General features: G+C 35.8%; 1 protein-coding gene across 1 annotated transcript in view; it reads left to right on the forward strand.

Annotated features, from left to right (window-relative positions):
- The first annotated feature begins 1787 nt into the window (after positions 1-1787).
- Positions 1788-20485, forward strand: part of CPS1 (carbamoyl-phosphate synthase 1) — a 116902-nt gene continuing 98204 nt past the window's right edge. The window contains exons 1-2 of the mRNA XM_079135546.1: positions 1788-2074; positions 17489-17598. Of these exons, the coding sequence (XP_078991672.1) occupies positions 1949-2074; positions 17489-17598 (236 nt within the window). The 5' untranslated portion in view covers positions 1788-1948. The remainder of the gene's footprint in view (positions 2075-17488; positions 17599-20485) is intronic.

Genomic DNA, 20485 nt, shown 5'->3' on the forward strand with positions numbered 1-20485 from the left:
TCCCTGTTTAGTTGTGTGTAGGCAGGTTATGTGAGGAGAGGATCATGGATGTGTGATCAGAGAAAAAAAATCATTTCAAACTGAAAAACACGCTTTAAAATACTTTGAAAAGCCCCTTGTATCAAAGTGTAATATTTCTAAATTTTTAAAGGTTAATTTTAATGTCCTCTATCAATCAACTCTTTAAGCCCTGCCCCTTTGATCTGTCCTAAAGTAAGCTCCCTCACTCGGGTGAGAATTTTTTTGCAGTCTATCTGAACATATGATCCTGAAGCTACTCACCACTTTATTTATGAGACTTTCTAACCTCCAAGACAATAGAGGAATCACAATGGATGGATTTTCCTTCTCTAATTCAGAATAACCAAATTTTTCAAATCTTCTGTCCCTTTTCCCATTATTCTAGTGGCTGGAAACATGAAACGAAACCTGCATAGAGGAATCTTTATTGATAAAAATGAAAGCTTGCTACAACTTTGATGCCCATATTTCTCTTTAGGCCGCAGAGTTGCAGGATTTGACCCCACAGCTATTGAAATCTTTCAGTTCACCATGCTATTGTCAACAGCTATGGCTTGCATTCAGTCTTTCTCATGGTCAATCTCTGGACTCCTCAGCACCTCCACTTTCACAGTTAGTTAAAACTTAAGAGACAAAGGGAGGAAATACACTTCAATGTTCACAGCATGGGTGCCTTTGGGGAATGGAACTATAAGTGATTTTGATTTATTTGATTTATTTTTAAACATTTTTCATAGGACTGCATGTCATTTTTCTAATTCAGAAAAGACAATCTTTGCCTTCCTCCACTACACACATGTATATGTATTTATGTGTAAATAAACATAAAAAGACCAGAGATGAGATTAAAGACTAGGCTAAAATTAGACTAAACAAAAAGCAGTGGTTCTAAGTCCTCAATTCTCTAAGTTGGGAGTTTTTCTTTTGCCAAGTTTATCCTACTTTCATTAATTTTCTATGATCTTTCTTTAATAGAGATTTCACCTTTACTTCTTGTTCAATACTTTCATCACTACCGTGAACACTATTTATGGGTAAAGGCAAACCAGGGAGCCAAGAGTCTTCTGTGACATGGTGCTCACTCATTTTCCCATCCTGTACCTCAGCATCTCAGTTTTACAGGCTCAGTTTTTAAAGAAATATGATTTCATGTCTCCATGCTGTTGCTCATGTTATTCCTTCTGGTCTCTTTTTCTACTCCATCTTCTTGAAGCACTTGTATCCCTCAAGACATGACTCAACATGATAGCTTTAAAACTTGGACCTCAGAAGAAAGCAATACTAAGAACATAATATGCCACTCTATTAACCTACAAAACAATGAAGATGGGTTTACTGGTATTTGCGGAGAAAAGTTTATTCTGATGACTTTTTCACTACCTGTGGTTCTCATTACCCTTTTCCAAGAAGAAAATGATAAGGATTCAAGTTTTTGGGGGAATCCAAAATTTCTTTTGAGGTAATTAGGCATCACATGTAAAGCAAGTAGAGAAGCCTTTGCTCTTTATCATCACTGGAAAGTTGCTACTCTTTAGGGTAAGTGATACTCCTAAGGTTGTCCACTGTGCCTAGGTCAGTCTATTCAGCTGCATAAGCAATTCCTTTGATGGATGACTGACTTTCTACAACACTAGCATTATTTTAGCAGGAGAACGTAGTATTTGATGTGTTGCAATTTGTATGACATGTCCACGGAACATCTCTGGACATCACCTGGGAGGAGGGGTTAGGAGAAGGAGGAGCTGTGGCTGAAGACATTTAATGGTAGAATGAATGGAAACTCAGATATTGCTGTGCAGTCAGCCTTGAGCCCTGTCTGCACTTTCCCCGCCCAGCTTTCTCTCACTTTAATTAAGAAAATCTTATAACAGAAATCTCATAAAATATATGTGATTTCATTTAATTTTAGTCACAATTCATCTTCAAAATGACGAGGATTTTGACAGCTTGCAAAGTGGTGAGGACCCTGAAGACTGGCTTTGGCTTTACCAGTGTGACCGCACAGCAACAATGGAAGTTCTCCAGACCTGGCATCAGGCTCCTTTCTGTCAAGGTAATTCCCACGTTCCTTGTTTCTGATATCATTTTCTGGGGCACGGGTTAGCATTGAAGCAGAAGTGTTTCTTACAAGGTGAATACAGATTTGAACTAGTTCCAAAGTGCTAGTTTGTTAATATTTGTTTTACTGTGGAGACTATTGATTTAGCAAATGCTCATTTTTATCTTCTCTGAGGAACATTACAGTAATTGTGACCCAACATAAAGAATGGTCACAATTTCTGTGAAAATTTAAAATGTAAGTGGACTGTTAGAAAACAAATGTTTTATTATTTTTTAAATGTTGATATTCTTTTTTTAAAATTCATTCTAGTTATACACGACAGTAGAATGCATTTTGACAAATCATACATAGATGGAGTATAACTTTCTCATTCTCTGGTTGTACATGGTGTAGAGTTTATGCACATTGGGTCAGAAAACAAATATTTTAAAAAACTTTTATAGCTCTGTCTGTGCTTAGATTTTATTGCTCATAGTTTGGGTCTAAAAAACTGGAGTTGCTTATTATGTGTGTGAGCCATGCACAGTGGCTAAGCCCCTATTCTGTAATGGTCCATTGGAAAGTTTTCCCTTTTGAAATATTTTTTATAAAATTTAGAAGGAAAATGTCTACATAATTTGCATGTTTGCAGGTCATCATGTAGATACTGCCTTAGCATTCTCCTTCTCCTCATAGTCCTTCTTTTAGAAGATCAGATTTGTTGTTTTCACTTTGCAGATGAAGGATACTGAGGCAAAGAGCAGCTGATAATTCATATTCTGTAAGTGTATGTATAACTGAGGGGCAAATCCAGGAAAGGAGCATTGAATTGCCCTCTCCCCACCACTGGACCTCTGTCCTTTCCTATAATTTTAGGAAAACATTTGTTACCAGAAGAGTAACATATGAAATCCCTCCATTGGAACCTTGCCAATGAAAATCATCTTTACATAGTATAAAGTTTAAGCAATCACAGTAGCTTTAAATGTACTGTTTAAGAGCAGTAAAAATACGAAGTAGGAGAAAAAAATCCTGTATATATCCTTGTAAAAATGGGTTAGAATAGTTTTGAATGTTCTGCTTATATTTTGCATGTTCACTGGGTTGATTAAAAATCTTCCAGGTGCTTCCACGGCTTCTACTGCTTAGGTTTCTCAAATTAGGATGCAGTAGGTTCTCCTCGGACAACTGCAGGGATAAGCAATGTCACAAGTTGTTGTGACCTCCAGGGATACAGGTGGGGAAGGAATACCAGTAAAGGGGAAGAAGAGAGAGGGAGACAGGAACAGGGGGATAGGGCGAGGGAAGAGAGGGCAGGCTTAGGAACCAGGGAGAGAGAAAAGTGGGTGGAGGGAAACTAGATCTCCTTCTGTGGAGAGGATGGGTATGGTAGCATTCGTGGTATCTTAACAACTTCGGCCTTCCTGGTGGAGAAAGTTCTAGTAGGAGGATAAGAAACTACTGTTTTGAATTAAGAAAACCCATTTTCTTGAACTTGGTTTGATTATAAGTAGAGAGCCAGAAAGGAGACTATCCTAAACCATCTCCCAAGATAAAGTAACTGTATATAAACTATGATGGTGAACATATGGCTTTAGTTTAGTACTAGTAATATCCCAAGGGTGATTGCCTATCACCTCAGAGACAATAAATAGTAATGAAAATATTATTGCCTATGGTTATAGGTTATCTTCTAAGAATTCAAAGCTGGGTCATTTGGAATAACTTTTTTTTTTTTTTTTTGTCTCAGAGGTAGGTAGGTAAGGATAGGTGTGTCTCTGCCAGATATCAGAAACAGAAATGAAGTGACCACTTAAAATGGCAGATGTGGCTGAGTTTAGAAGCCATTCCCCAGGATCACCATATGTGCTCCAAACAACAACCACCCCACCTCCAAGCACAGCAAAGCCATCTAATTATGTGGTTGGGCCACTGTGAAAATACTTCTACTCCGCAGTGGCAGATCTGTTTCAAGGGTCCGCCACAGTGTACACTAAGAAGGACAACTTTGTAGGAGGAATAAGTCATCATTTCATGGCGTAAAAGCCATACTCACACACAGTCATTACTGGCCAGAGTTGGGGAAAAATGCCAGGCATGAAAAAGAGAAGTTCTTGAACTTCACAACGGTGAATTAAAATTCCACAGGCAGCCCAAGGGGACCTGAGTTATTTTCGCTTATTTTGAAATAATCCTCCATCTACTTTCCCCCCTCTCTTCCCCTTGAAAAACTCAACTCTTTAAGAAAGATATGTCCATATTTACTTTTTCCTAAATGGGCATTGTATTTGAATGATAGTTAAAACCATTAGGATGTAGTTGCACAATGGTTAGTGGGGGGCAGTGAGAAGAGTTACTAAAGGTTAGAAGCATGGTAGCTGGTTACAGATAGTAAAGGGATTGTGAAAGACACCTGTGGTCAGATCAGCCAGAGTTGCCCTGGAAATGGGGTTACTTTTTCAGTGTCCTTGGAGGTCACTCTTTCTCTTCCCTTGGCTACAGAGGGAAAGGGTGGATTTGACGACAGCGCTGACGCATGGGTATTTTTTGTGGTGCTTTCTAGCCTATTTGCTTGTGGCCAATATTTATAGAACGTGCCTGGCCAACAGATGCAGTCATACTTCATTTACGGGAGAGATGAAAGAATTTTAAGGTGTTCTATATTTTAAAGGAACTTGTTATCCAAAGTAAAAATGATCAACAACCATATAATATGAAGTTTTAGAGACTATAATCTTTTCCTATTGGTGTTGAAAATGTTCAGTGATCATTTTTACATTCAGCCAGTTGTAAAAGTACTGTGAAAATACTGTGAGTGGGGAATAAAAAGATCTAGAGTCTAACCTCTGCTACGTATTTTCTGCTGCTCTGACCTTGGTCATTCGTATATTCTTGGAACCTAAATTTTGTCATCTGTAGTGGGGAAACAGTTCTTGATTTACTCAAAGAATTGTGTGTTCATCATACAAGAATAATGCTTAAGAACCTATAAAACACTTTAAAACAAAAAGGAGACACTCTAAAATTTTTCTGTTCTATCCATTTTAGCAGAAGGGCCTAGCGGAAGGTTGGAACAGTATCCTCCTGTTTATTGTGTACCACAAATTATTACAATGACAAGATATCTGATAAGAATTCTCACATATAGCAGTGGTTCTTTCACCTTTGCTTCAATATTAAAAATATTTCTAAGAAGATATTTCTTAATAATGGATCAGAGTCAAGGACCACAAAGCAAATAGTCTAAAAAGAAAGAAAGAAACTTTAACATAGAATATTCACTTGTAAAAGGCCAGACATACACCAGCATATCTTATTTCATTCATTCATTTATTATTTAGTAAATAAACATGAAAAACTCCTCTATCATGGAAGTACATATGATGAGGAATAAGTAAAATAAGTTGACAATAAGTGTAGTCTCTGATTTCTGAGAAATTCTGAGTTCACAAGTCTTGGAAAGTCACTGAGATTAAACAGTTTTATTTTTACTTCCAAATGAATTTGGAACTCAAAGGTATTAAATGGAAAAGGTTACATTCCCTATCAATAGAAAAGGATTCAGTAAGTACTGCCTCTAATGTTAATCCACCCATTTTTAGAATCGGTGACCTGTGTAACAATTAAGCCAGGAACCCAACGGTCCAAGTGTCCTCTCTGGTCCTTTGGATGTGAATGAGCCCCAGGAGTCATTATTCCCTTTGAAAGATCTTCATTTTTAAGATTTTATATTCTGATTCCAACACAGAAGTAACTATTTGTTTAAACCAGAGGTGCTATTGTCATTTGATTAGAAATCGGCAACTACAAAACTCCTACAATTACAATCATTTAGTTATATTGTAGTTCCTTTAATAATCATCCATAGGAAATAGCATTCATTATAGTATTGGAGCATCTTTGTACATATTAGAGATAGGGTTAGGTGAAGGGGAAAGATTACCATAAACTTTTAAGACTAAGGATTTTGTTAGACTTTGATTACATATGGATACATTTTAGGGTTGGATTTTTATCTGTGACAATCTGAAGTTGTCAATGATAAACTGTTTCAGTCCTAAATGAGCAATTGCATTGTTAGTTTATATGATGGACAACTTTACTTATTTTTGGTGTGCAATAATTCTCTAGTTGAGTGGTGGCCTTTCAAACATTTTGGTGTATGTTCTATGTGTTTTCTATCTTCCCCTTTTTAATATATTGATTCATTTGCTTGCCATCAACAGTGCCTTGATATTTTGAGCTTCTTGACACAAAAACCTTTGAAAAAGCTGTAGATCAAATTGCATATACTAGAGGGAAGTGAGCCAGACACCTATAGTGCAATATTTAAGGACACTTGCACTGGTTGAATCAGGGTGTGCCTTCTGCAGTCTTGTGCCTTACTAGCCTTGCCCTAGTCCTGGCCTGTGTTTAAAGCTGAGAATTCCATTTGGGAACTATCTAAGGAATAGCCTAATTTTGACCTATTTTCCTGGTCCCCCCGGAGTTCTGATTTGCTTATGCATGGGCAGATTTTCTGATGATCTAGTGGTGAAATTAGGTCTTACTGCTATGGAAATACAGACCATTACTGTGCCCTCAGATCTCCATTAGATTTTCTTCTTATTTCTGACATGTTCCAAAGGTGAGGGATGTAGTCAGGTTTTCATTAGTTCTTAAGTAATGGTCATGCCAGAGCTCACTTGCAGGCTTCAGCAGGAGTTTGCTATGCAAGACTGCCTGCCTGTGATGTGACTTATATTTCCCAGTCTTTACAGTGAGTGAGCTGAAAAAGGCTGGATGGGCCACGTTCAAACTTGATGTTAGACTTCTCAGTTTAGTGCAGATTTATTTCTGAACTGGGTATTAGATGGTTAATTTACATTTGAATTTTTTCCACATGCTCTAAATGAGTTCAACTCAGGAAATATTTTCAAGGCTACCCTCTTTTCCTTTTCTTTTTTCTGACTTGTTAAATGCCATACATTGATCTTGGTTGGCTAATGTGAAGTTCTCATAGATGAATCACTGGGGTTGCTGCATCATTATAGGATTTTATTGAATAAGTTTCTTCTATGACGTAGAGCTGAATATAAAACAGTAAAATTTATTGCCATAAAGTAAGAATTAGCTTACGGTATTTAAGGAGGTCCTCTCAGACTCAGACCAATTTACCACATAGCATGCACTCATTAAGTGCTTGTAAAAAGACCCAAAACTTCGTGAATATATTTGCAATACAATTTAATAAATATATATTTATTTATGATGAGAAATATAGCTAGACTAAAAATTACTCATTGATCTATTTGGTTTACACATGTCCAGAACATAGAATTGTTCAAGTATATTAACCTTGTGATTCCTACCACCCATATTGGCTTATATTAGATGACTTTGGATGTTGTAAAGTTGGTTAATTATGGCAGTTTACAGTGCTTGGAAATCCTGGTGTTAGGCATTCCTAGCTACAGAGAAGTCTCATTAAACATTTTAAAGGTGTAGCAAACTGTGCTGTAATTCTGAATTTCAAAATATCCATGTTTTGATAGTACAATGTCAAGAATATAAAATAAGATTTCATTGGCAAAAAAAAGCACACTTCATGATTTTAATTTTTTACCATATTATCCACACAATAATTATGTGAAATAAATTCTGGCTTTAGGCTTCCTTCTTTCCAAAGCCTAGTTCAGATTTATTTCATAAGAGGCTGAGGACTGAGGCAAACCAATAGCTAAGAAACATCAGATAGGCCAGAAATCAAATATGTTATGTAGCTTTAGGCCTTGGTAGAAATGGAAATAAACACATGGGGCCTCTACTTTTTCTGATATGCAAATGACAACATAGATAAATGACTCAACAGCAGTATAGTCTGAGTCCCAGAGTAAATCATTTTCATTTCACTACTAGCTTAAGGGGATTATTATCTCTATAATGTTTTATATTAAAATCTTTTATGGAGTTTATTGCTGAGTTAGCTTACAGCTTTACATTCAGAGCACTTTGTTAGTGAATTCTAGAACCCAGGGGAAGAAATGCTGCTGTTTCCCCCATTTCACAGATGTGTAAGTGCAGCAGTCAGCAGAAGGACAGAGATATCTGTTTTTGTAGGCAGAGTGAAATAAACATTAGAAAATCTGGTCAGAATTTTAATTAGGCCCCTAATATCCAATGGACCTTTTAAATTTGATATCTTGTTACTGTGCTCAGGGATCTGAAGTCATAGTTGTAGTTCAACCTTGCTTTAGAATGTTTTCATTTGTTTCTCCTGCTGTGTTTTATTTGTCTACTCAAGGACCTAGTTACAGGGGCTGGGGTTGTGGCTCAGTGGTAGAGTGCTTGCCTGTCATGTGTGAGGCACTGAGTTTGATTCTCAGCACCACTTAAAAATAAATGAATAAAATCAATGTCCATCAGCAACTAAAAAAATTTTAAAAAGCATATTTTCATACTGAATTTCATCTTAATACAAGATAGATCCTACTTTTCATTTCTTCTCATTTCTTTTGCTGCATTTTGAGAACCAGTTGTTTAAATAAAAAAATAAGTAAGGATTACTTCTTTATACAATTATTATAAATTACATAAATGGTTCATTTTAGGATAATGCTGCTTATTGTTGACATATTTCTTCCACTTCAACCAAAATATTCTCATGTGTTTATAACAGAGCATGCTGTTTCAATTTCCATTTTTTTTCTCATATAGTTCTCTAAGCTCTATGTATGTAAAGTCTAATGCCATTTTAGACTGCCAGGAAAATCTTATTTTGACTTGTTTCCAGTGTCTCGAAATAAAAAATCCAAGTAAACAAACAAAAACTAGTTTAAAGTAAAGGATCCACATCTTCAAAGTTAGTCCAGAAGGATACTGGGATGTGGAACAATAATTAAACAACAATTAGATGATTTTTAATAACTCAATATTGAATGCAAAGGAAAAAATCCAACAACAATAATAATCAGGAGGCTGATTCAAAAGCTTCCATAGGTCAATTACACATTATGTTTAGATTATAACTTTGCTTCCTAAGACTAAGTCGTCCAAGTCAGTTTAGCATAGCACCCAGAACACATTTTCAAAGTTTTTAAAGGTGGAATTTAGCTATGTGACTCCCATTAGTAGCTGCTGAATTGTTATTATCCTGAAAGAATTCTTTGCAACATTTACCTTTTCAAAACATGCTCTCAAACAGAGAGTATTAAAGTACTTGGCATTATCATTCATTTGTTGCCCCATAAAACTAATTAATCATCTTACCAGAAATGAAAATAGACCCCCCAAAATGTAATTTTAAAATATATTTTAATTTTGAGAAAAATTAAAAGCCCTGAAGAGTGAGATGTTTGGGAGAAACATCAGATCTGCTTGCAGTATCACATTTCATAATGTCATTAAAAATAAAATATCTCATTATATGGTGAAACAACATGCCTATAGCAGATAAACCAAAAAATAACCATTGAGAATTTGTTGCAATATCTACTTACATGCAAAAATGTATTTTCATAAAAAAATTACTTATGATTTGTGAAAGATTCCTCAGGTTTTACCAATATTAGAAAACAATATTAAACTCAGTTTACAATATTCATTTTAAAAGTAATATAAAAATGGTGATTATATAGATATTTCTGTAACTCAGTTTAATTTAGAAACAGAATATTAAATTAAAGTTATAAAGTAGGAGATTAAAAATGGAGTAATTATATATACATAGGAAAATTAGGTTTTAATCCATCTAAATATTGTGTGTAGGAAAATCTACAATCACATGGGTGTTCCCCCTTAAAGTTTTGCAGATGAAAGTAATATTTAATGTTAGTAGGCTATGGAGACTTTTAATTTCAATCTTTAAATTCATATAAAGTAACAAGGAATCACAAATCTTGAGTACACATTTTATAACCCAGCTGACTCCCAGATTGCAATACATGTACCCTGTAAGCTAAAAGAAGACAAACTAAAGTGTAAACTAGATTTACTGCATTTTCCTTGATTCCCATATTTGCTATAATCTTTGATCTACCTTTTTATGGTAGCTTGTTTGTATGTTTTGCAGGTAGACTTATATAGGCAGAAGACAAACACTATTCTGAAGAGGTGGAGATAATATTAGTTGCAGATACAATTTAAACATTGGTTCAAGATCAATAATAAGATTCTCAGAAAAGAAAAACATTTTTCTCTCTTTCTGTGTGTTCTGAATGAATTTCATTTTAAGCAATTGCATGCTGAACTTGTGCTTAGTAACCAAATAAAGTGAATGTCTACATGTGGCCTCCACTGTTTAATACTGGCCAGTTGGGGATTGACATTAGCCCTGATTAACCACTTGGTTGAAGTGCCTATGAGTTGAGTTTTCTAGAAATAGACACTTAGATGGCATTGGAGAAGCCTCTTGTTGATAAGGAGCAACTTCTATGAAGGAAAGCTTCAGGAAGTGGGATTGGGGCAAGAAGTAGACTGGGACAAAGCCTCAGTCAACCTGGTAGGAAGCTCCTGTTCATCAGTTTCTTTTGTCTGGGCTGTACCTGGTTCAGCCAGTAGGTGTGGGATACCCCAGAAAGGCCATATATCAAGGCAGCTCTCCTCAGCTGACAGACCCTGAAGGAAATGACAGCAGGAGATAGTCCACTCACCTCACTTTATACAGCAGACAGCAAGTCTTTCTTCCTCAGTATCTGTGGTCCTAACAGTCTTGCCAGCTTGAGAACTCAGGGCCTGGAGTTAGTGTGAATAGTTCTTCAAACCAGCTGGGCTCTCTTCAGATTATAAAATGTAATTAATGGCTTGACATTTCACTATGTCAGTTTACAGATTTATAGACAGGTAATTCTTAGTTGACCTAGGTCTCGTTGTGGCTTATCCATGGCAATTCTGAATTAAAGTTCTTATAAATAAATTAGAGCTCATGACTGAATTGCCTTTTATCTCCACTTTAAAAAATTGGAAAGCAGAAACCGAAATAAGCCTAGAAAAGGAAAAAGGTGTAATAAGTCAGACTGACTGGCTTCAGGAATCTCTGCTCCTTCAGGTACTAGTGGAATGATCTCTGCTTCCCTAAGGCTCAGTTAGCTCAAGTGTAAAATGGAGATCTTAATGTTACCTACCTCATTGTTTTTTGTGAGGATTAGATGAGAAAATCCATTAATAGCTTTAGAGGCAGTGCCTTGTCCATTTCTGTTAACTATTATCTAGGTAGCACGTTTTAGGGAGGGGATCAGACCAGAATTCTTGGTAACATCATGTGCTCTCAAATCGTATTTTCCCGACATAGCATCATGATTCTATTTGAAATAACATACTTTTCCCAGAACAGTGGAAATTTATTCAAATCTAAACACTTGATTTGTTCGTGCAAATGCATATGAACTTTAATTAACATAGATACCTATACATGTAACCCAGTTTATGTCTTAATGTCTTAACAGCTTTCATTAATGTTATGCCAAAGGGTACAAACAGGACAGGGACAGATCAATTGACTTCTACATGACTCACTTGAAAAATGTTAATGATTTACTTTTTTCAAATGTATTATTCAATTTTTTAAAAAATGGGAGGTGCCTTTATATGAGGACTCCTGCTAGAGAAAATTTGAAGTATATGTTATGTTGTTACTATTTTAAAATTAATTATACAAATATTTATTGAGTGTCAAGGATGTACCAGCATGACATATAAACCTCAACAATAATAATAATAAAAATAATAGCCTCAGTTTTTGGGGGGAGGGAGGAAAATGGGCCCATTACTAAAAATATTTGGAAATTTGGTATATAAATGTAATGTTGCAAGTTTGATCCATGCCAGTGATTAATTTACTGTACACATGTAGTGAAATTTGGCAAGCATTTTAGGTTAAAAGTAAAAAGAATATTTGGGTTATGTATACGGAATTCAATTTTATTCCCTTTTGTTAATGATGGAGGATTTGATTTCTAAATGAAATAGACAATTATTAGTATTGATAATGAAAAAATGATGAGGTTATCTAAAGAATGAAATTTAGAAATCATCTAGAATCTTCTGAAGACTTACTTACAAGACACCTCGTTAGTATGGAAGGCCTAGAAGTAGTTGCAGGTAGTAGTTGCTGCCCAGCTTCAACTGACTCTCCTTTTATACTTTAGCATGAACTATACCCATGTGGAATATCTGTCTTTGCTTTCAAGAGGAGAAGGTGAAAACTAGTAAAAATAACCAGAGGTCAGTAGGCATCAAAGAATTACTTCGAGGTACCCTAGGGTTGGCATGCCAATATCCCAGTCTTCCCCATTTTTCTGTATTCACCGAGTGTGTAGTAACCACAGTACTGAGTGAACCACAAGCCACTATTCACCATGTTGAATGTGACTTTGGACTATTTGAGAAGTCAAGACCTAGTGGGGGAAGAGTACCTTAAGTGATTAATGTCCAAAGCAACAGAAACTGCTCTGGGATGGGGCAGGAGCATAAAACAATTAATTAGTGATTAGTTCTAACTTGAGTGATCTTTGAGGACATGAGCGGGGCACTGGCAAGGATAAGTGGGGTATAAATAGGACACCAGGAAACATTTATATACAAAGAACTGACACAGAGTGAAAATCTAAGGTATTACAGAGAATGGGCCAGATGCAGGGACCTTACATGCTAATCAAGCATTTGAGAACAATAAATGTTTGAGAAACCCTTAACCGTCCTGGCTGGGATGAGTAGAATCAGGGAAACCAGAGGCAGGCAAAACAATTAGGAGGCAGCAGTGAACAACGTTGGGGGCTTCCTCTGGGGTGATGGCACAGTTTCATGTTAATTAGAGTTCATTCTAGAAGCAAGTGGGTGGCTATTTATTAGTTGTTATAGCCTGTATTATTAAATAATAGACACTATGTGCTGAGCTAGAACTCTTTTTAATTGGAGTATTATTTAAGTAAATTTTTCTGTATAGGAACTTTCCCTTTTTGACCAAACTCATTATTTAGTTGTTTAGCAATACTCTGCCAAACAATTAGTAGATTTTCTTTCTAAAGTAATTTCACTGAAGTATGAACAAGGCTTAATTACTTGTTCTGGGCACTGATGTAAGTGGGGGGGAGCAGTGGCAAATGCAAAGAACCCAATGCACTGCCCACAGGAAGTTCCCTTTCTAGTGGGACAGGGCAGATAGTAAGGGAAGCACTGCCTGCTGTGGGAGAGAGCAATGAGGATGGTGAAGAAAGGGCAGACCCAGGAGACAGGGGACTGGGGTGGCGTATTTTGATTTAATTTATTTTTTTACATTTTATATTTATAATTATGCATTTACATTTTGAAATTATAATTTTTAAATAGAGCCATCAAGGTAGACCTTGCCAAGAAAACAATATTTGATTACAGACTTGAAGAAATCTTTAAATTTTGGACTTTAAATTCAAAATTTGACATGAAGTTTTTGAAGTTTTAATTTTCTTGTTACTTTAAGTATAGATGGAAGAGGAAAATTCTTCTATTAAAGAAAGAGTCCCCAGATCACATGAAAATCAAAGGGAGATCAGGAGAAGAGAGGAATGGGACCAGGAGTGGGAGGAGGGGAGGCGGGGGAAGTGCAGGAGAGTGACGTTGGCCAAATTATATTGTTGTATTGAGTTCATGCATGAATATGTAGTGAGAAATCCCACCATTATGTACAGCTATAATGCACCAATTAAAATTGTGGAAAAAATAAATAAATGACATGTCCAAAAAAAGAGAAAAATCTCCCCAAAGAAAAGGATAATAATTTACTTATCTGCGTATTTCCAAGTATTTCAGTGATACTTTAGCAATGTTCTTCTTGAGACTTCCTCTATTTCATGATCCATGTACTTGCCTAGCTGTTACTAAATGGGGGGACTGGGGCCATTCATCCACATGTCTCTAGAACCGAGTGAAGTCCTTAGCACTTGATAGGGGCTCACTGATGTTTGTGACTCGAATGTCTAAGTCATCTTACTGGCATTACATTTTTATTATACATATAGGGATCATGTTATGATAAGACTCTTTATTTTGTAGAACTCACATAATCCTTTGGTTACATTTTCTGATATTCTACAAGTGTACATATTTCCCTTCATTAAAGTTTCCTTTGCACTTTCAGCATTCAGAGTGTGAAAGTGCTCTGGCAGTAGGCACTTAAATTAGAATTTGATATTACAATCCAATTTGTAGGTTATGCACCTCTGTCTGCTAGGACTGAGGCTACTAAACTATCTTATGATGGTAACAAGGTGATTTCTTTTGAATGCATTGGAATGAAATAGCATTTGGGGAACTGTTAGCCAGAAGAGGGGATTCCAAATAATAGCTCTTTGTTCAGAGGTCCTCCATCAATTCATAGATAAGTCAATTGGCACTCATCATTTTGAACTCATTGGAGGCCAGTGTAGTTAAGAAGAATATAAAGGGTACTGTAGGCAATAAACAGAAGCCTTGTAACAATATAATGCGTAGTGGGAAAGAGAATTGGAAGATCTATAAAAACTGCCAAAAAGAACAAAAAATATAATTAAAGGAGCAAAAGACATATTGAACACAATCTCAGGGACTATTTCAGGCAGCAGTAAATGTCTCCTCAAATATATCTTTAGAGAAAGGAAAGAGAAGTAGAAAACTAGTTCCTTGGAGAGAAGAAGAAAAAATACCAAATAGAACTGTAGAAACAAGCTAACAAGAGTTGGATTTGCTTATGCTAATTTTTACTTTCTTTAAAATTTTCAAATAGTGTCTAGCCCAAATATCAATTTGATGTTCTTCCATATATATTCTTCCATATATATGTGATATTTTAGGCATTCATGGCTCAGAGTAGGGCAGATAAATTGGTATATAGAAAATAATCAAAATCTGCATTCACACACCAGTTTTGTGAACTAAATGATCTTAGGTTCTATCAGAGTTGCATATTATTTTAAAAAAATGTTTCCTTCTTTACTTCCATTTTGTGAAAGCATGTCAGTTATACATGACTTTCTCAAGAGCAGAAAATAGTATTTTCAGTGGAAAACTTTTTTGAAAGTGAATTTTCATTACTTTGACCAAAGGATTCCATCTAGTGAAACATGTCAGAGTCACCTGGGGAGTTTTTTCAATAAACACACCCCTGTTGAGACCCATCTCTACAGAAGGGCTCATAATAATCTTTGGAGATACCCTGGATATTATCACTTTTAGTTCCTAAAATAATTATCCTCTGTCTCAAATTATAATTAGATAAAGGCAATTGACAAAAAATGTAGAATACATGCAAAGTTGACTTGCTAGGTACAGAAGCAGAATTCAGTGTTAAGCTTATTGCTGTCCAAAATGTCTTGTTGTCACTCATCTTTAATTTAATCAATCATGCGGTTTTCTTTCTGCTTAGTAACTCCAAAATTTTTTTTTAATGTAGTGACTGTGAAAACAAACAATAACTAAATTGAAGATAGTGTCAAACTTCTAATCTCGAACACTGGTTCCAAGGCTATAGATAAAAGTTTACTTCAAAGACAGTTTGCTAAGTCAAGAAAAGGGCAAATATCTTTTGATTAATCCTTCCATGGACAGACACACATTCACACATTCATATATATAATGTGTAATACAGGACTTTTGAATTTTTTTCTCTGAAATATAAACTTGAAACCTATATGTCATATCTCTGATACGAAAAATAATAAAAATTACCTGTGGAGAGGAACATTTTAAACATATTCTCTCAATTTCAATATAAAATTTTACAGTAGTTTTTGATGTAAATACAGTAATTTCCATACACACACTTAAGCAAGATTTAGGAACATAGTGTATTAGCTGAGAGATAATCAAAGTACAATTTTACATTGATGAACAGTCATCCAAGAGGAAAGAGCCTTGAATACTTTGAATCTAAAAGAGGCATTTTATTTCAGCAAACATTATTATTATTATTGTTATGGAAAAATAAGGTACTTTTTTGATTTTAGTATTTGAAAAGCTGAGTGAATATTATACAGCAGTATAGAAACAAAAGTCTAGAAATTACTTGAATACCTGCTGCCTGCCAAAGTTGGTGTGTGTGTGTGTGTGTGTGTGTGTGTGTGTGTGTGTGTGTTGGGAGTGTATATGTAAGGATTAGTCACTATGATGCCTCTCCTAAAACTGTAAGGGACAGGAAGCGGAGAATTAGTATGTCTGTGTCTCTAAGGACTTAACCTTATAGAAATAATAGCCCAATGATATGCCTTAATTTAACAGTTCAACTCATGACCAAACTCTTTTCATCATATTCCTGTTTATTTCCTAAAGCCTGATTATCTGAAGCAAATCTCAGACATCATATCAATCTATCCTTTAATATTCCATTATGTATCTTTTAAAAATATAAGGACTGTTAAAAATATAACCATGTTGCTACTTCAATCCTAAAAATGATCATACCTAATGTAATCAAACAGCAATTGATTATTCAAATTTCCTCAATTATAACAAAAATGTTTTTCTTTAGTTTGTTTTTAAAATCCATTTTCCAATTAGTTTGTCCTATAGTGTTTCTTACAGAGTATGGATTTTGTCTCTCAAGATGTGCATTAACACATTTTTCTCTCCCCTGAATTTTATGGACATTGAGAATTAGATTTAAATTGTTTCAACAATAGGGTTTAGAGTATTTATGAGGAGTGGATGATGTCTGCTTCTTAGATAAGCTTCTCTAATTGTCCCTTTTTCTTAGCCAAGAATTTTATAGAAGCTGGTTCAAAGATTAATATGGCAAAGTAATCAAATTGAGAATGCCTGTAGTCTTAAGAGGGAACCAGACATGGATATAATTAACTCTAATAAAAAGCAAAATACATTATGCTTTTAGAGTGTTCCACGGTGCTTGCTTTTGTATCAGTATTAATAGAGTGATAAAGCTTCAACTTCTTCATGACCATAAAGCTGGTGTGGAGAGGGCAGCCCTTGGGACAACTCCATCAAACACAAGAGCTCCGTGGAACACAGTGATGGATAATCTTGAAGATTCCTTCTAGCTCTAAACCTCAGAGCAAGGAGGAGCTGTATGCTACAGTTCACAATGTTTTTGCAAACGCATAGACTTCCCTGACGGCTATACTTGAGCAAAGCTAGGGAATATTAAGGAGGAACAGATAGACCATAGCATTTCAGCTAAATTGAAGTATTTCTGGCATGTCAACATCTCTACAAGTGGACTTAGTATCGGCAATGTATCGACATGCTTCAGTTCCTGTTCAAGTAACACAAACAAAACACCTGCCAGTGACAAGAGTCATATATTTGAAGAAAAGTAACAAGTAACAGAAGAGCAATTTCAAATCTGGGCAACATAGTTTCATTAAATATACAGTGCATTTATTTAATATGCTTGTGTATTTTTTCTTAGGAATTTTTCCTTTTTTCTTGTGTGTGTGTTTTGTATTTGGCATTCTGCTAAGATTCATGCCACTGTTTCTTCAGGCGCAGACGGCACACATTGTCCTGGAAGATGGAACTAAGATGAAAGGTTACTCCTTTGGCCATCCATCCTCAGTTGCTGGTGAAGTGGTTTTTAATACTGGCCTGGGAGGGTGAGTAATGCTTCGTTCTGAGGCTTTATCCTTCCTCTATGAAGAGGAATAACTGGATGATCTTCCTCCCAGTGGTAAATTGAAATCACTGTGCCGTCAGACTGTACATTTCCCTGTAGTTGCACGGTGTCTTGCCCATAGCCTACTGCAGCCATCCCTGAAAGGAGGGGAGACACAAATTTCTACTCCAAATGTAAGAGAACATGCACACTCTGGTAGCCTCCGGGTGCAGGGTGGAGAGTGGAGAACAAAACTGATTCTAGGAACATGTTGTGAGGACACAGGTTATGTGAAATTACCACAGGTTTCTGGAAGGGGAGGTATGGCTATAACCAAGGTGAAGACTGGAGTAGGGAAAAGAATGTGTAGCACACTCCAGCACCATGCCATTAGTGAAAGCTTAACCTTGCATGTGTAAGAGGAAATACCATAAATCTGTAGGGAGACAGGGCAGTCCTTGGGCATTTTTATCATTTTGCACTCTAACAAGAAATATGAACTAACGGATACACTTATTGCCTTAAAATTATCAATGAGACAGTGAGTGCATAGATCTAATATTTTAAATAATTATCAGTTGTGATCCAACTTAGGATTTAAGACCTGTTAAGTGATGTATAGCAATGAAGATAAGATTGGCTACAGAAATCATATGGCTGGGCTTATCTAGTTAAAAATGCTTATCTAGGAGGCTGAAGTTCTTGAAGTTCTTGTCTCAGTTCTAATGATAACTGATTATGTGATAGTGAGAACATTGCTGAATTATTCTGAATTCTGTTTTCCCTATTTAAATAGTAAGGGAACTGGATTAGACAATAATTTATAGGTAGGGATTTAAACATTATGAGTCTTAAAAATATTCCTACACTATTTCAAAAGTTCCCACTAGAAAATTCAACCAAGTAACCTTCTGTGAAATATTTAAATTTTAAAGGGAAATTCAAGTTAGCTTCATAAAGACAAGGGAGTATTTGGTTAACTGATAGAGAAGATATTGATTGACCCAGCTGCCATGATGTTATTAATGTACATTCTTTTCTAAACTCTTGCCTCTCTGTGTGAAATGAAGAATATTAGATGTTTTTTTAAAAATAGTTCCACTGGTGAGAACATTAAATTACAGTGTATGAAACCTGTTTGCAAAGTTTTGCTTCACCAGGCAATTATTTAAGCTTTTCGACAGCACTAATTACTAGCTGTGTTAATATACCTGCCAACAAACAACTGTTTAATATAGATCAGAATGATGGAGGGCACTAGAGTTTTCTTCTCGGTGATAGATTACGGGTAATAAATCTTGTCACATCACAAAAGTCAAACAGGACCTGATGGATTAATTTGCTTCCAACACTGTGGTTCTCTGGAACAAGCCATATTTATTCATTTACTGGAGAATACTGTAAGTGTATGTTTAAAGAGAATGGTCAGTTCTTTAATGGAAAGAAAGAGAAATAAAAATCAAATTAATTAGACTTTTTTTTCCCCTGAAAGGTATTCATTTATCAGATTAGTCCACAGACCCTCTTTTCCATTGAGAAACATAACTTTCATTCTCTATGTGGCTCACTCAGTAAGGTGGTTGGTAATTAAGGGGGCTATTTTGTTTTTCATCTTCAAGAAATACATTTATATTGTGGGGAAGCCTTGGTTAAAAAATTATCAGCTCCTGACAGGTGAGAGGCATCCAGGAAATTAGTAGACTATGGCTATGGGAAAATACCACATTTGAGTCACCCTAGGGATGGCGGAGCTGAAAGACAGACTGTTCTGTTGACAAAGTTAGTTCTGGTAGGAGTTAGTCTGAATGGGATTGAAGAATTTATGTTGACTACTGCCTGAGCGGAATTTTATTAGTTTCAAGGTTGTCGATTCTGTCCCCCTCAGCACCTAAATTCACTTTCAGTAGTAATCCACAAGAAAGATTTGTCTTAACTCTGTCTTCAGAAAGAGAAAATGTAACAGGGCAGAAAAGAAACTCAATCGCAACACTTGTATTTTAGTGCAGGAAAAGGTGCATATAGCTCCTGGTGTTGATGGGAACAATGTTTCTTATTTATAATGCTTATTGTAGATACCCATATTAAGAATATATATGTATATTCTTTAACATATAACCTTCCTTAATTCCAAATCAGTTGCTTGGAATATTTTAATTCAGAGGTCAGAAAAACTTTAGGTCAGGTTTTGTGAGGCTGATATTTTTCTAAGTTGATATAACTGCCATATTTGTATATTTCTTTCTAAATTAAAATATTTTAAAAGTCAACTTTATTGAGTTTTTCTTTCATACAAATTAACTCATTTTAAATGTTTGCAGAGTTTTAATAAACACACAACCTTGCAACCTTCACTAATATAATCAGGATACTTGTTTGAGTCAACTATTTTGCTTCTTTGACTAAAGAACCCGACCAGCACAATTGTAAAGAGAAAAGGTTTATTTGAGGGCTCACAGTTTCAGACAGAGGTCTTAGTCCATAGAAGGCAGGCTCCATTCTTTGGGGCTCGAGGTGAAACTGAACATCATGGCAGGAGAGGGTGGCAGAGGGAAGCAGCTCATAACATTCCGAAGGAGAGAAGAGAGACAGACTCCACTCTCCAGATACAAAATATATAGCCCATAGCCATGCCCCCAATGAACCTCTCCCTACAGCCATACTCCACCTGCCTCCAGTTACCAATCAGTTCACTGAATAAGACTCTTACAACCCAATCATTTCTCCTTTGAACCTTCTTACATTGTCTCACATGCGAGCTTTCCGAGGACACCTCACATCCAAACCATAACAAAACTGTTTGATATCCCAAAAGATATCCCAAAATTCTTTTCAATTTTTGACAGTTCATATCTTGAGGAAACTGGCAGTCCTCAGTAAATATAAGTTTG

This window comes from Sciurus vulgaris (genome assembly GCF_902686455.1).
Source record: "Sciurus vulgaris genome assembly, chromosome: 3".
Lineage (NCBI taxonomy): Eukaryota > Metazoa > Chordata > Mammalia > Rodentia > Sciuridae > Sciurus > Sciurus vulgaris.